Source organism: Monodelphis domestica, chromosome 2, assembly GCF_027887165.1.
Source record: "Monodelphis domestica isolate mMonDom1 chromosome 2, mMonDom1.pri, whole genome shotgun sequence".
NCBI classification, from domain to species: domain Eukaryota; kingdom Metazoa; phylum Chordata; class Mammalia; order Didelphimorphia; family Didelphidae; genus Monodelphis; species Monodelphis domestica.
In genome coordinates, this window is record NC_077228.1 from 436,259,021 (window position 1) to 436,274,995 (window position 15,975).

The following is a 15,975-nucleotide window of genomic DNA, read 5'->3' on the forward strand; positions in this document are numbered from 1 at the left end:
GGGATGAATAGTGAACATTGAAAGCAATGATCAGAAAGAAGAGCAGGTTTAGTCAAACTAGCTTACTTTCTCTTTAAAAAAATTATCAAACTTTAACAAAGTCTCTTATGCTACTCTGGTAGAAAAGATGTTTAAGCGCATTGTAGATAATAGAATTATTAAAATGGAATCAAAACTAGCAAATGACTGGATGTAAAGACTAGTCATAAATAATTAGAAGTAAACTTGAACAGGGATTTCCCAATGCACTGCATTGGGAAATCTGCAACCTTCTTGATGCCAGTGTCAGAAACCAAAAAAGATCTGGACAGGTTAGAATATTGGGCTGAAACTAACAAAATGAAATTTAATAGGGACAATTGTATAGCTTTATACTTTGGTTCAAAGAAAATGACTTTGCAAGTATAGAGTGGGAAATGTATGGTTAGATAGCAGCATGTCTGAAAAAGATCTGAGAATTTTAGTGGACCACAAGAATTAAATGAGTCAACAGTATAATGTGGCAGCCAAAATCAGCTAATGTAATCTTGGACAGCATTTGCAGAGGTATAGTATCCAGAAATAAAGAACTGAGAGTCCCATTAAACTCTGTCATAGTCAGAACACATTTCAGGTATTGTATTCATTTCTGGTTAAGGATGGGTATTGATATGCTAAATAGCATTTGTAGTAGGGTAATGAGCATGGTGAAGAGCTTTAAACCCATGTCAAATGAAAACCACAAGAAGCAAAAGGAGAAATCTAGCCTGGAGAAGATTCAGGGGCAATGTAATAACTATGTTTAATTATTTTAAGATTGATCATAGAGAATGTGAAATACACTTGTCCTGTTTGGTTCACAAAGGAAGTACTATAAACAATGGATGAAATTTGCACATTGGCAAATTTAGGTTCAATATCAGGAAAAGCTTCCTAACAATCAATGCCTTCCAAAAATGGAATGAGTTACCTTAGGGGGAGTAGGTTCTGCCTTATAAGTTTTCAAACAGAGGGTAGATGATCATTTCTTGTAGTGGATAATTCTTAAAGAGGGACTCATTGGAATAAGAGTATCTTAAGGTCCCTACTAAATCTAAAATTTTGATTCCTAATTTTAAAATATGCAGAAGTTATTGAAGCTGCTTCAACCACTGAAATATTTACAAAAATACAAAGCAAAAATGAATATGTAATCTTTTAAATTATTCAAAGCATACTCACCAGACTGTTTAAATGAATATTACTATCTTGTTCCATAATTATATTCAATTAAGGATCTGTATTAATATTTTACAGAAAGCAAAATGATGAAAGAATAAATTTATAAGTAACTTCTTATTTGTTGTTCAGTTGTTTCAGTTGTGCCCCATTGGGGGTTTTCTTGGCAGAGATATTGGAGTGGTTTGCCATTTCCAGCTCATTTTACATCTGAGGACCCAATTATTAATCTAATATTTTGATGGAGCCTGTTTGTAAAGGGAATCCTTCAAATGAATTTTCATTCTTTTTTGCCCAGATCTAACACCTTTACAGACAACTTAGTGAATGTGGTGGAGGCCTTTCTGTATTTGATTATTTCAAGAGGATGAAATTGCATTTTTTAAGTTGATTAAGAACATTTTTCCATGGTTACATGATTCATGTTCTTTCCCTTCCCTCCTCCCACCCCCTGAAGTAGCATTTAGATGGTCCTTTAGTTTCTATTCTCACTAGATGAGTAGTACACATATCCTAGTTATGGTTCAAATTCTGGACCCTGTTTTATAGTTTCAAGTTAATTTGAATATTTATGTGACCTATAAGTCATCCAGTTTGAGTTCCATATTACTTGGAACTACTCAGAGACATGAAAAATGAGAATGAAGAGAAATTCAGAAACCTAAAATTAAAAGTCAATGTTATATGGTAGCAACATGGAATGCTAGTGATGTTGGACTTTATATTTCAGAATTTTAAGGGTGAATGAAAAATTCTAGGTCTTTCATATTAAGGCAAAAGCACATTACTTCTTTTTCCTGAGAACTATTTTATATATAAATTAGCACTTAGTAGTCTATAACATGTTAGCATTCAAAATCTAAAAGGTAACATTCAATTACTTTACCATAAATTATTTGGCAAATAAGTTACTCTCAGAATGAGTTATCTTAAAAAACAAAATTTGCTTAATAAAACTTTACTTGGAGTACTGACAAAAAAAAAACCCAACATGACATATTTTTGCTTGAGATTTATCTTCCTAAAGAATAATATATCAGAGTTATAATGAGAATCAAAAATGTTATAATTTTTATTTTTAAAAAGAAAACAAAATTGAAGGAGTTGTTTGCATGGCTATGTAAGTTAGGTTCTAGAGGTAGATTTCTTTAGCTGCTCTCTCTCTGTTAACAATAACTGTAATTAAAAACTTACCTCTGGTTTAGGAACAAAAGCTCGTCCTGGAATTATAAAGGAATTATCAACCTTGCAGAGATACTGGGCCATGATGGAAAGTCGACTTCGTTGTTTATTTCCTGTACCAGCAGTCAGCCTCTAGGGAGAAAAAAAAGTGGCTGCCACATTAGTACAAAATTAAATCAATCAGACTAAATAGAATAAAAGTTTGATTATTTATGTGTACTTTTATGTATGTGGGAAATTGGTGATCAGTCTGAAAAAATAAAGTAGGTGCTTATTAATAGGTTTGAAAAGCACATTACAAATATATTCTCATCTTATCCTCATAACCACTCTGGGAGGTAGGTGTTACTATTATCTCCATTTTACATGAGGAAATTAAAGTAGAAGAGGCTGTGATTTGCTCAGAATCACACAGCTAGTATGTATCTGAGATTGAATTTGAACTGTCTTCCTGACTCCAGGCCCCGTGCATTGCCTAACAGCCTAAATAGCTGATGAAATGGGGAATGCTGAATGCTAAAACTCCCTCCACCAAATCACAGGAGCAACTCTTCTGCCCAAGAGGGCAGGGAGCAATGTATGACTTAAGTGCTATGTTCAAAGTCACATTGTCAGTATATATCAATGGTACAAGGTCAGCCTCTAGCTCTTTCTATAATACAGAACAGAACACATACTCTTACTAAGGGAGAATACAAGGAGATAATCATTTGTTCTGTTATGGGCTTATTCTTTATTCATGTAGCCTAAGATCAAATTAGCTTTTTTTGTTGTCATATCACACTCTTAAATCAGAATGAGTCTCTAGAATACACTAAAATAACCAAGCCTTTATTATACGAATTATTATTTAACTGTGCCTTGTTCAACTAGTACTTACAAAGTTAATTTTTAAAATCTAAATTTTGGATTTTACACATAATTATGTTTAATTATATTGTATTTAATTTGGCTTATTAGTCTTATCTTTAGGAATATTTTTTGAATCCCTATACTTTATAACAGAATAGGAATTAAAAATATTCCTCTGATGATCTCCAAAGGCCTAGAGAATTTAATTATATCTTTATATATATGATTTTATATAATTAGTTTAAATTAATCTAAAGACATTCCAGTTGAAAAGAAAGTAGCATATATATTTATTCTAATTTATTAGATAAAGAAATGAAGATCTAAGAGTAGTGAAGTGCTATATAGAAGATTTTACAGATTTAGTGTCAGCTTCTAATGTGCTATTTATAGGCTATAGTTATTTCGGTGGTTAATAAGCCATACACGAGCCTACAAAAAACTCAAAAGTCTTCTATGGATAAATTATTATAACAACAAAAGGTCAGAAACACCAAACTATTTAATTTTAAGTACAAGGAAATTTCTGACCTCTAAACTTAGAGCAGTATATCTTAAGCATGGAAAAATAAGAGGTCAGAGAACTAAAAAAGACTTTATTATTTCTTCTCTACAACAATCATAATAATTTTAAACATGTATAAAACCTATCATTGAAAAGCTACAGCAGGTAGACATTAGAGACAGTAGATCTCATCTGCCTCAACTATTCCTCACAAATGACCAAAAGCATCAAATAATTTTATAGTTATTTATATATTATCTTCATGACTTCTCCATAAAATTTATGAAGATGGAATTCATAACTGAATTAAAAGTTACTGGGTACACAGAATGGAAGACAGTCTTTTCAGACAGTAGGCACTTAAATATTTGCTAAATTGAAAAAAAAATGTGGCTTTAGTAGGAGTCACAAATGGCCCCTGCTCTGCCACTTCTGGTTAGTTATTTGGTAATTAAATATCTGAGCACCTGTTCCTCATCTCTAATATGAGAAATGGAGTATATTAGTATTCTTTTCAAATATAAAGTGCTCTGCTTCTATTAAATAATGTCAGTATTGTATAGATATCTGCATGTCCCTTAGTAACTATGTTGCTCAGTATTTCTTGTATTCGAATTTTATGCAAGAAAAAAGAAGGGCTCTATTTAACTTGTATTGTAAAAATAACCAAAACAATTCTATGAATACCTAATAAAAACAATCCCTAAAACTTTCAAAATGCTCTAGAATTTATATAAAACTCTCAAATGATAGATGACTTTCAAATTAATGCTAAGCTTCTCTAATGCAGAAAATATAGACCTATGAGAGGTGTGTTAGGTGTAAAATAAAGATCAGTTAAGCAACAAAGTTTAATCATACAGTTAAATCTCAAAGTGGGGTTTGTAATCATTTGGACAGCAACTGGGACTGAAGTTTCCCCCTATTCTATCCAGAAAGATGTGACGAAACAAATAAACATTATAAACAAAGCAACAGGAAACATGTTCAAATAATTTATAAGAACAAACTGTTTTGAAGCAATATGGAGTATATGCAAATAGTCAACTGGAAATTATTTTTACTTATTATTATTGTAGGTCCCCAAAGACCTGTAGTTATTAATATTTTAGTGAGCTTTGATTGAATAATTGAAATAAAACTAAATTTCTTTTAAAAAGCATTCTATAAGTTAGACTTTTCTAATATTATCCTCAATAAGTAAGAATCATTGTTATTTATGGTAATTATTCCTCATATTTCTTGGCAGATTTTGTTAAGAAAATTATTAGGTTATTTGTTCTTTAGAGATCTGGCACTATGTTGGTTACATTAAAGCACCTGCTCTGGGGCTTCATGAAATGGTGCAGGAGACAGACAGTCACATGTCAGAAGACCTGGAATTGAATCTTAAATCTGTCATATGTTACCTGTGTGATCTAGTAGTTTACTTAACATTTCTGGGTATTAACTTCCTTATCTATAAAATTAGGAAGTTGGGTAGGTCTAGGTTATCCTTAAGGTTCCATTCAGCTCTAAATCCTATGATCTCAAGACTTTAAAAGCCCAGTTTAATATTTGTCCCAAACTTTACAACTTTTGTGAGTTGTTGTGACCAAAAATGTTATTCCATGGTGGCCAACCTTCTCATGATGAACTATTGTGAACTTAATTAAACTCATTTTTAGTTAACAGACATAAGGCTGTCACCAGGCTCATAAATGAAACCATTCCAGCTTGGTAGAACCTGTCAGAATTTATGTGATATGTTGGTATCACCTACAAAAGCCAAGGGTCATCTATCTAGATGTCATGACCATGTATCAAAACAGGACTTCCATGAAAGAGAACAGTTAGAGGTGAGGTAAATGACAATTTAGCAACTTCATGGGAAAAATTCACATGAAATTTTGCAAAAGTTGTATATGATTTCAGCTAAAATGTACATATTGTTAAAACTTGCTTTTAGATTGAAAAACTTTTTTTTTTCCCATTATGTGTCAAAACTGTCTAAAAGTCCTACATAAAAATCTTATACCTAGAAATGTAACATAGGAAAAAAGTTTCATGGGAATCTTTTCATGTGGATAAAGAAATGACAGTGTAGTGAAAATATGCCAAAACTAAGGATCTTATTCACATCAATACCATGGTGATGAAGAATGAGTAACAGCAAGAAGCCAAGTCATAGTCATCACTATAAAGATGATTGTTATAAGTATGTAAGTCATTGAAATATTCTAATCATATTTTCCTTGTCTGTAAAATGGATACAATAATTCCTTCTACTAGCTCACAGGGGAAGAAGGATATGTCTACATAATTTTCAACACTTCAAAAGATAAAGAGCTTACTCAGCTTCCTACACTTCAGATCTCTGATATGTATATTACATAGCTGATTACTGCTTACAAAGGCTGTCAACTCAGGAAGGAAAGCATGAACTGAAATTTCTTTATTTAATTAAAATATTTAGTGAATACTATATACATACCTCACCTCATCCTTAAAAAACCTTCACTTGATCTTTCTCTCCTCACTATTTGTGTGTCCTATATCACTTCTGTCCTTTGTGGTGAAATTTCTTGAGAAGGCTGTCTATACTAGCACACTCCTACCTTCGTTCCTTTTGTACTCTTTCTTAACTTCCAATAATCTGATTTCTTACCTCATCATTCTACCTACACTGATAACTCCAAAGCTGCCAATAATATCCTAATTGCCAAATATAATGGCCTTTCTTTTCTCAATTCTCAACATCTCTGAAGCCTTTCACACTGATGATCACTTTCTCCTCCTAAATACTCTTTTTTTCCTAGGAATTCAGGATACCTCTCCCGATTCTCCTACCAATCAGACCACTTCTTCTCAGTGTCCTTTGCTGGATCCCCAGAGAGGTCATCCTTAATTACCACAGGTGTGCCCCAGAGCTCTGTACTAGGTCCTTTTGTCTTCTTCCTCTAGATACCATAACTTTGTGATTTTTATCAGCAACCATGGATTTTACCATGTTTGTGTTGAAGATTCTCAGATCTAACTATCCTGCCCCGATTTCTCTGCTAACCTTCAAACCTGCTTCTCCAACTGTCTTTTCAGACATTTTGCACCAGGTGAAATCTTGAACTCAACATGTACAAAACAAAACTCATTATCATTTCCCCTAACCCTCCCCATTTCCTACCTTTCTCATTATTGTAGAAAGCATCCCCATCCTTTCAGTCTATAGGCTCACAACCTACAAGTCCTCCTCAGTTTCACATTATTTATCATCTCTTATTATCCAATCTGTTGCCAATGCCTGTCGATTTGACCTTAGCAACACCTCTCAAATATGCCCCCTTTTCTATTCTGAGGCTGCCACCACTCTGGGGCAGACCTTCATTGCCTATGCTACTGCAATACTCTGCTAAAGTCTGTCTTCCTCCCTCTAATACATTCTCTATTCAGCTGCCAAGTTATTTTCCCTGAAGCACAGATATAACCAAAGCCTTCCCTATTGTTTCCAGGATCAAATGCAAAATTCTCTTTTGTGGAACATCTACTGGCAGAGCCAAGATGAAGGAGGAAAGGAAGCACTACAATCAAGCCCTCTGCACATTCCTCTCTAAACAATTTAAAAATTGTGCCTCAAATTGAATTCTAGAGTGGCAGAGCCAACAAAAGATCAAGATGAGACATTTTCTTAGCCAAAGACAACTTAAGAGGTCAGAAGGAGAGGTCTGGGATATTGGGGTAGGGATTGACCTACAGTTCATGTGGTGGCAACACAAACTGTGGGTCTTGGAGGTGGCAATAGAAGCACCAACAGCTTAAGGAGCTCTCTTCCCAGAAATGGTAAGGGGCCTGGACAACTGGTCTGAAAATGATGACAGAGGACCCATTTGCTAATGTTGGGTGTAGGACTAAGTGCTAATTGGCAATTCCACTCCCTATATACACTATAGAGTAAAGTTCCAGGACAGAGAGAACAATTGTTGTCCACAAGGGAACAAGGGCCCTGAAAAGCAGCATCTACTATTCACTGAATCTCCTTAATGGGTCAGAAGTAGATAAATCTAACCATAAAATAAACAAGAAAGAGGTTAAAGAAATGAATAGAATTTTAGCAAAATTGGGATATGATAGACTTTTGACGAAAACCAAATGGTAATAAAAGAGTATATCTTTTTCTCAGATGTACATGGTACTTTCACAGAAAAATTACCATGTATTAGGGCATTAAAAAACTCACAACCAGACTTCTGGGCTAAGATGGCTGCAGATAGAAGCAAGGGTCTTTTTCTCCTCATAATCGACCAATATAAAATGCCTTAAAAGGACAAAAATCAAAATCTTAACTTCCAATAATCTGATTTCTTACCTTATCATTCGACTTATTGTAGGGTGCAGCCTAGAAGGTAGGCAGGGTTTTGGCATTACCACACTATAAAGAGGTAAAATTATACCTACCAAAATGAGAGCAGATCACCCCTCCTCCATTCTACCTATAGCACCAGCGTCAGAGTGAGCACCGGGCAATTTCTAGGTTCTTGGGGCCTGGCTGAGGAAACCACAGACTTACACTGAGTGTGAATTTTAGATTTCACTCCACCTTGCTTAGTCTTCAGAATTCTAGCAACCAGGAATGTATATACCCCTACTTAAGAATTAAGTACGGAGGAGGAAGCTCTATGACCTATGTGTGCTAGAAAGTGACAAAGAAACAACTGACTGACCCCTGGGTTGTCCAAAGCCAAGTTTAAGCCACCATTGCTACATATAAGACACAGGAAGTGATGTAAAGAACTGCCTTTATATTTCACATTACTTCCTGTGAGAGGGACTTGGAGATGGAACTTGACTGTGGAGGAAGCTAGAGCATGAGGGCCCAGACTGCTTCCCTTAGAATATCACATGGTGAGTGCAAGGATGAATCCCCTTTTCCTTAGTTTTTTTTTTTTTCTGGAGGAAACAGCCGCTGGAAAGGCCAATGTCTTGGGATTCCCTTTCCCTTGGCTTTCTGGAGTCACTAGCCTCTGGAGAGATCCCTTGGGTGAGGCCTCTGAACTCCTGCCGGGTTCAGACCAGGCCGGGCAGCTATCCTCCCCTTTTTCCTCTCTCTCTTTCTCTCATTCTCAATTTCTTCCTTCTATTGTAAATATACCACCATAAAATTCCATTCTGACAAGTATTTCATTGGGGTTTAGAATTTAAATCCCTGGCAACCAACTAAAATATATTCAGTCTCAACCCAAAATTTTACCCCTGACATGAGGGCAGTGAGACTTTGGAACCAGAGGGTGAGGAATGCAGAGCTTGGGCACAGAGATAGGGCAGAGAGGGGCTGCTCACAGCAGACACAGTGGAGACTGGAAAAATAGCCTCAGGACCAAACCCACTCTATATCTCTGTCTGCCCTCCTCATTCAGACTTTTGGCTGGGAAGGGAAGAAAAAACTAACACAGCAATGTGTTACAAAACATCTAAGAACTACATTCTATAACTACACCCCCCAAAATAAGAAAAAGCCTCTGATCCTGGATAACTTCTATGGAGAAAAAGAGCAGATGACAGAGTTGACAGCAGAGAGTGCCAAACAAGTAAACACATCCAAACTTTCCCCCCAAAATGGAAAGTGGTCACAAGCTCTCAAGGAACTCAAAAAGGAATTCAAGAACCAAGTAAGAAAGATAGAAGAAACTTGGCAAAAAAAAAAAAAGTGGGAAATAGTTCAAAAAGAAAATAACAGTTTAAAAGACAGACTCTCCCACTTAGAAAAAGAAACTCAGTAACCACATGAAGTAATAAATAAACTGGAGACCAGAATTGACCTGCTAGAAGCCATGAAAAGAAGGATTGACCAAACTGAAAAAGAAAATCAAAAGATCATAGCTAAAAAGCAGTCTTTAAAGACCAGAACTGGGCAACTAGAAGCTAATGATCTCACAAGACAGCAAGAATTAATAAAGCAAACTCAAAAGAATGACAAAATAGAAGGAAACATGAAATATCTCATTTAGAAGACAACAGACCTGGAAAACAGATCCAGGAGAAACAATTTGAGAATCATTGGTCTACCAGAAAACCTAGAAAAAAACAGAGGCCTTGACATCATACTACAAGAAATTATCCAAGAAAACTGCCCTGATATTCTTGAACAAGAGGGCAAAATAGACATTGGAAGAGTCCATAGATCACTCTTTACATTAAATCCTCAAAAGACAACCCCCAGGAATATAATTGCCAAATTCAAGAGCTCCCAAGCTAAGGAGAAAATATTGCAAGAAGCAAAAAGAGAAAATTCAGATATCAAGGAGCACCAATCAGGATCACACAGGATCTGACAGCCTCTACACTAAAGGATTGGAAGGCCTGGAATATGACATTCCAAGAGAATTGGGTCTACAACCAAGGATTACTTACCCATCAAAACTGACTATATTTCCAGGGGAACTTATGGCCATTTAACAAGATAGAGAATTTCCCAAGTATTCCTAAAGAAAAGACCAGAACTAAATGGAAAATTTGATGTTCAGATCCAAAATTTAAGAGAGACATGAAAAGGTAAACAAGAAAGGGGGAGGGTATTTTTTTAAGGGCTTCAGTAAGGTGAAATTGTTTATATTCCTATATGGAAAAATGATATTTGTTACTCTCCCGAACTATTTTCACTACCATAGTAGATGGAAGATTTATTCAACAGCAGAGTGGTTTAAGATGATATATATATAGGTATATTTTTTTTTCCTAAGGGGGTAGGAATAGAAGACGACATGAAGAGAAATGTGAAGGAAGAAGAAAAATAGAATAATTTACACCACACAAAGAGGCACATGGGAAGGGAAGGGGAAGAATTCTATTATGAGGAGAAGAAAAGAGTGGTAACAGGTAATACTTAAACCTTACTCTCAGGAGAATCAATTCTGAGAGGGAAGAGCAGCTAGACACACTGGGGTATAGAATTCTATTTTACTCTATAGGGAATTTGAGAAGGTAAAACCAAGGTGGGGAGAGGGGAGGAGAATATCAAAAGGGAGGGAAAGAGAGAGGAGAGGGAATTTAATAGACCTTAAAGAAAATTAAGAGGGGAATAAGAAGGGACATGGTGGAAAGGAAAGTAGAATAAGGGTGGGGAAAAGGGAGACTGATTAAAAGCATAACACTCATGTAGAAGGAAATAGTGAAAGAAGTAAGGGCAGGATTAAAAGAGGAAATCAAAATGATGGGGAATACACAGGTGGTAATCATAACTCTGAATATGAATGGGATGAACTCACCTATAAAACAGAAGTGGGTAACAGAATGGATTAGAAATCAAAATCCTACCATATGTTGTCTATAAGAAACACACATGAGGCAGGTAGACATGCATAAGGTAAAGGTAAGAGGCTGGAGAAAAATTTATTGGGGCATCAACTGAGAAAAAGGAGGCAGGAATCTCAATCATGATATTTGACTAAGCCATAGTAAAAATAGATCCGATTAAAAGATATAGTAAGGTAATTATATCCTGATAAAAGGCAATATAGACAATGAAGAAATAGTAGTACTCAACATATATGCACCAAATGGTATAGCATACAGATTTTTAAAGGAGAAACTATTGGAGCTTAAGGAGGAAATAGATAGTAAAACTATACTAGTGGAGGACCTGAAGCTTCTTCTAGCAGCTCTAGAGAAGTCAAACTAAAAAATAAATAAGAAAGAGGTAAGAGATATGAATGAAATCTTATAAAAATTAGAGTAAAAAGATATATGGAGAAAAATCAATAGGGGCAAGAAGGAATACACCTTCTTTTCAGAATCACATGGTACATTCACGAAGACTGATACAGTAATAGGGCATAAAAATATTGCAAACAAATGCAAAAAAGCAGAAATAATAAATACAACCTTTTCCAATCATAATGCAATAAAAATTATAATCAGTAAGGGTACATGGAGAGGCAAATCAAAAAGTAATTGGAAATTAAATAATATGATTCTCCAAAATTGGTCGGTTAAAGAACAAATCACAGAAAGAATAATTTCATTGAAGGTAATGACAATGAGGAGACATCATAACAGAATCTATAGGATGAATCCAAAGCAGTACTCAGGGGAAAATTTATATCCCTGAGTACATATATCAACAAATCAAAGAGAGCAGAGATCAATGAATTGGGTATGCAAATTAAAAACTAGAAAGAGAACAAATTAAAAATTTCCAGATAAAAACTAAATTGGAAATCACAAAAATCAAAGGAAAAATTAATAAAATTGAAAGTAAAAAATAAGAGTAGGAGCTGGTACTTTGAAAAAACAAATAAAATAAAGTAATGGCTAATCTAATAAAAAAAAGGAAAGAAGGAAATCAAATTAACAGTATCAAAGATGAAAAGGACAACCTCACCTAAAATGAAGAGGAAATTAAGGTAATTATTAAGAACTATTTTGCACAATTATATGGCAATTTAGGTGATATGAATATTTACAAAAAGATAAAATACCTAGATTAACAGAAGAGGAAATAGAATACTTAAACAATCCCATCTCAGAAAAAAGAAATTGAACAAGTCATCAAAGAACTCCCTAAGAAAAAATTCCAGGCCAATGGATTCACAAGTGAATTTTATCAAGCATTTAAAGAACAACTAAACCCAATACTATACAAACTATTTGACAAAATAAGCAAAGAGGGAGTTTTACCAAATTCCTTTTATAACACAAATATGGTACTGATTCCAAGGTCAGGCAGATCAAAAAGAGAGAAAGGAAATTATAGACCAATCTCCTTAATGAACATACATAAAAAAAATCTTAAATAGAATACTAGCAAAAAGACTCCAGTATATTATGTAATAATTAAAATAGTATATGCCATAAACCGTGATGATTAAAATAGTGGAAGACATAAACTGATGGCATATAAAAGAGTGAATGAGTAAATTGTGACCTCAGAAAATATGGTTTTCAAGACAGTGTCTTGTTTTAAATCAAATATAAGGTGGTCGCCAGGGAAAAATTCTCAATTATTAAATATACCCAAGTCAGCTAGGTTTTATAGAAATTTTAATTAATATAAATGAGGAATTAAAGAAAGAAAGAGAGAGAGAAAAAGAAAATAATGAGAAAAAGATGGGCCGGCCCAGGCCAGTCCAGGCCAGCCCAGACCCAAGACTTAAGAGAGAAATCAGTCAGTCTTTTATCCACTCACCACAAGATTTGTCCAAGCAAGGATTCTCAGCTTTGGTCAGCTGCCATCTCCAGAGAGAGTTCCGCTGAGCCAGCCTCCCTGAGACTCTCCTGAGACTCAGCTTTTCCTCTCCTTATAAAAGGAATTTTCTCCTATGTCACCTCCCCTAAGTAGTCACATCTACCAATCACAGTAGACATTTTCCAAAGGATAGACCATTCTTAGTTCACACCTAAGAAGGCTTGAACTTTTGATTAAGTTCACACCTGAAAAAATCTCTGAGTAAGTTCTCACCTCTTTGCTCCTCGTAAATTCACAAGTTGTCTGACCTTTACAGGTACTTAGCACCCTTTTGTATTAGATCTAAAAATAGGCACAGCTTAAGAACTTTTTGCCTTATTATAAGTATGGGTTTAAGTATTTTTCATTGTTCAGCAAGGAGTTTCTTCCCCTAAAGCAGGCTTAAGTAGGGGTGGAGTAGAGGTCTCACATTCCTGATCTAAGTCCCTTCATTGTTTAAATGGGGAAAGGTCTTAACCAAACCTTTGTGAATTTTAAAAGTCTCCATCTTGGTCTAGCACCCAAAAATTGTGCACACCCACACTACACGGGCATGTGCTAGTCAATGACAAATCAGAAATAACTAACTGCCCACCTGGGCTGTCCTAAGCCAAGCTAGAGCCAACCATTGGATTTGTGAGACACAGGAAGTGAGGTAGGGAACAGCCTCTGGAATTCGCTCACTTCCTGTGGAGAGAGCTAGAGGAGAGTTGGTGTTAGGAGCTTGGAGAGGGAGGACGCCCTTTCCTTCAGATCGGTCACGTGAGTTAAGGACTGATTCTTTCCACCTGGGCCTTTGGGCCTAAAACTCCCTCTGCCTTGGTCAGAGGTTGAGTAGCCCCTTTCCCTTTTCTCTTCTCTCCTTCTCTCCCTCTCCTTTCTCTACTTCCAGTGTGATTAAACCTCCATAAACTCCATTCTGACTTGAGTGTTTCATTTTAGGAATTTCATAAGTAAATTCCTTGGCGGCCATTGTTCAATATTACATAAATCCTGTAGCCACAATTTTAGCCATTACAATATTATAACCTCTCCCAGAAGCCTAAAATTTCTACTATTACACCTTATGAAGTAGGGTCTGAGAATTTTTAAGATTCACAATTATCATGAGGATTATTAACCATGATCAGGTGGGATTTATACCAGGAACACAAGGATGGTTTAATATTAGGAAAACCATCCACATAATTGACCATGTCAACAATCAAACCCAGAGAAATCACATGATTATCTCTAAAGATGCAGAAAAAGATTTTGACAAGAAGCAATACCCATTCCTATTGAAAATACTAGAAAGTACAGGAATAGATGGGTCTTTCCTAAAAATAATAAACAGTATATATCTAAAACCATCAACTAATATCATCTGCAATGGGGATAAACTAGATGCGTTCCCAATGAGATCAGGAGTGAAACAAGGATGCCCATTATCACCTCTATTATTTGACATTGTACTAGAAACACTAGCAGTAGCAATTAGAGAAGAAAAAGAAATTGAAGGCATTAAAATAGGCAAGGAGGAGACTAAACTATCACTCTTTGCAGATGATATGATGGTCTACTTAAAGAATCCTAGAGAATCAACTAAAAAGCTAGTGGGAATATTCAACAACTTTAGCAATGTTACAGGATACAAAATAAACCCTCACAAATCATTAGCATTTCTATATATTTCCAATACAACTCAGCAGCAAGAGTTAGAAAGAGAAATTCCATTTAAAATCATTCTAGACAATATAAAATATTTAGGAATCTATTTGCCAAGAAAAATAAGAATTATATGAACATAACTACAAAACATTTTCCACACAATTAAAACTAGATCTAAATAATCAGAAAAACATTAATTGCTCATGGGTAGGTTGAGCTAACATAATAAAAACGACAATCTTACCCAAATTAATTTACTTATTCAGTGCCATATCTATCAAACTACCAAGAAACTTTTTTTACTGAATTTGAAAAAAAATTATAAAAGGTTAATTTGGAAGAACAAAAGATCAAGAACATCAAGGGAAATAATTGAAAAAATATCAAGATGGGGGTCTAGCATTCCAGATCTTAAAGCTATGATCATCAAAGCAATATGGTTCTGACTAACACACAGAAGGGAGGATCAATAAAATAGATTTGGGGTAAATGACTACAGCAAGATAGTATAAGATAAACCCAAGATCCCAGCTATTGAGACAAAAACTTGCTATTTGATCAAAACTGCTAGGAAAATTGGAAAACAGTATGGGAGAGATTAGGTTTAGATCAACATTTCACACACTACACCAAGATAAATTCAGAATGGTTGAATGACTTAAATATAAAGAAGGAAACTATAAGTAAATTAGAGGAACATAGAATAATATACCTGTCAGATCTATGGGAAAGGAAACATGTTAAGACCAAGCAAGAGATAGAGAATATATGTAATGTAAAATGAATCATTTTGATTACAGTAAATTAAAAAGGTTTTGTACAAACAAAACCAATGCAACCAAAATTAGAAGGGAAGCAACAAATGGGGAAAATCTTTACAACAACAACCTCTGACAAAGGTCTAATTACTCAAATTTATAAAGAGCTAAATTAGTTGTACAAAAAATCAAGCCATTCTCCAATTGATAAATGGGCAAGGGACATGAACAGGCAATTTTCAGATAAGGAAATCAAAACTATCAATAAGCACATGAAAAAGTATTCTAAATCTCTTCTAATTAGAGAAATGCAAATTAAAACAACTGAGGTATCACCTCACACCTGGAAGATTGACTAATATGACAGCAAAGGAAAGTAATAATGTTGGAGGGGATGTGGCAAAATTTGGACACTAATGCATTACTTTTAGAGTTGTGAATTGATCCCACCATTCTGGAAGGCAATTTGGAATTATGTCCACAGGGCTTTAAAAGACTGCCTGTCCTTTGATCCAGTCAGACATCTGCTGGGTTTGTACTCCAAAGAGATAATAAAGAAAATACTTGTACAAAAATATTCATAACCATGTTCATTGTTGTGGTAAAAATTTTAAAAATAAGGGGATGTGTAAAGGGTG

At 34.9% G+C, this 15,975-nt stretch overlaps 1 protein-coding gene across 1 annotated transcript in view; it reads right to left on the minus strand.

Annotated features, from left to right (window-relative positions):
- Positions 1-15,975, minus strand: part of TFB1M (transcription factor B1, mitochondrial) — an 82,112-nt gene that overhangs the window by 33,054 nt on the left and 33,083 nt on the right. Inside the window, exon 5 of the mRNA XM_001381294.4 lies at positions 2,392-2,511. Within this exon, the coding sequence (XP_001381331.2) occupies positions 2,392-2,511 (120 nt within the window). The remainder of the gene's footprint in view (positions 1-2,391; positions 2,512-15,975) is intronic.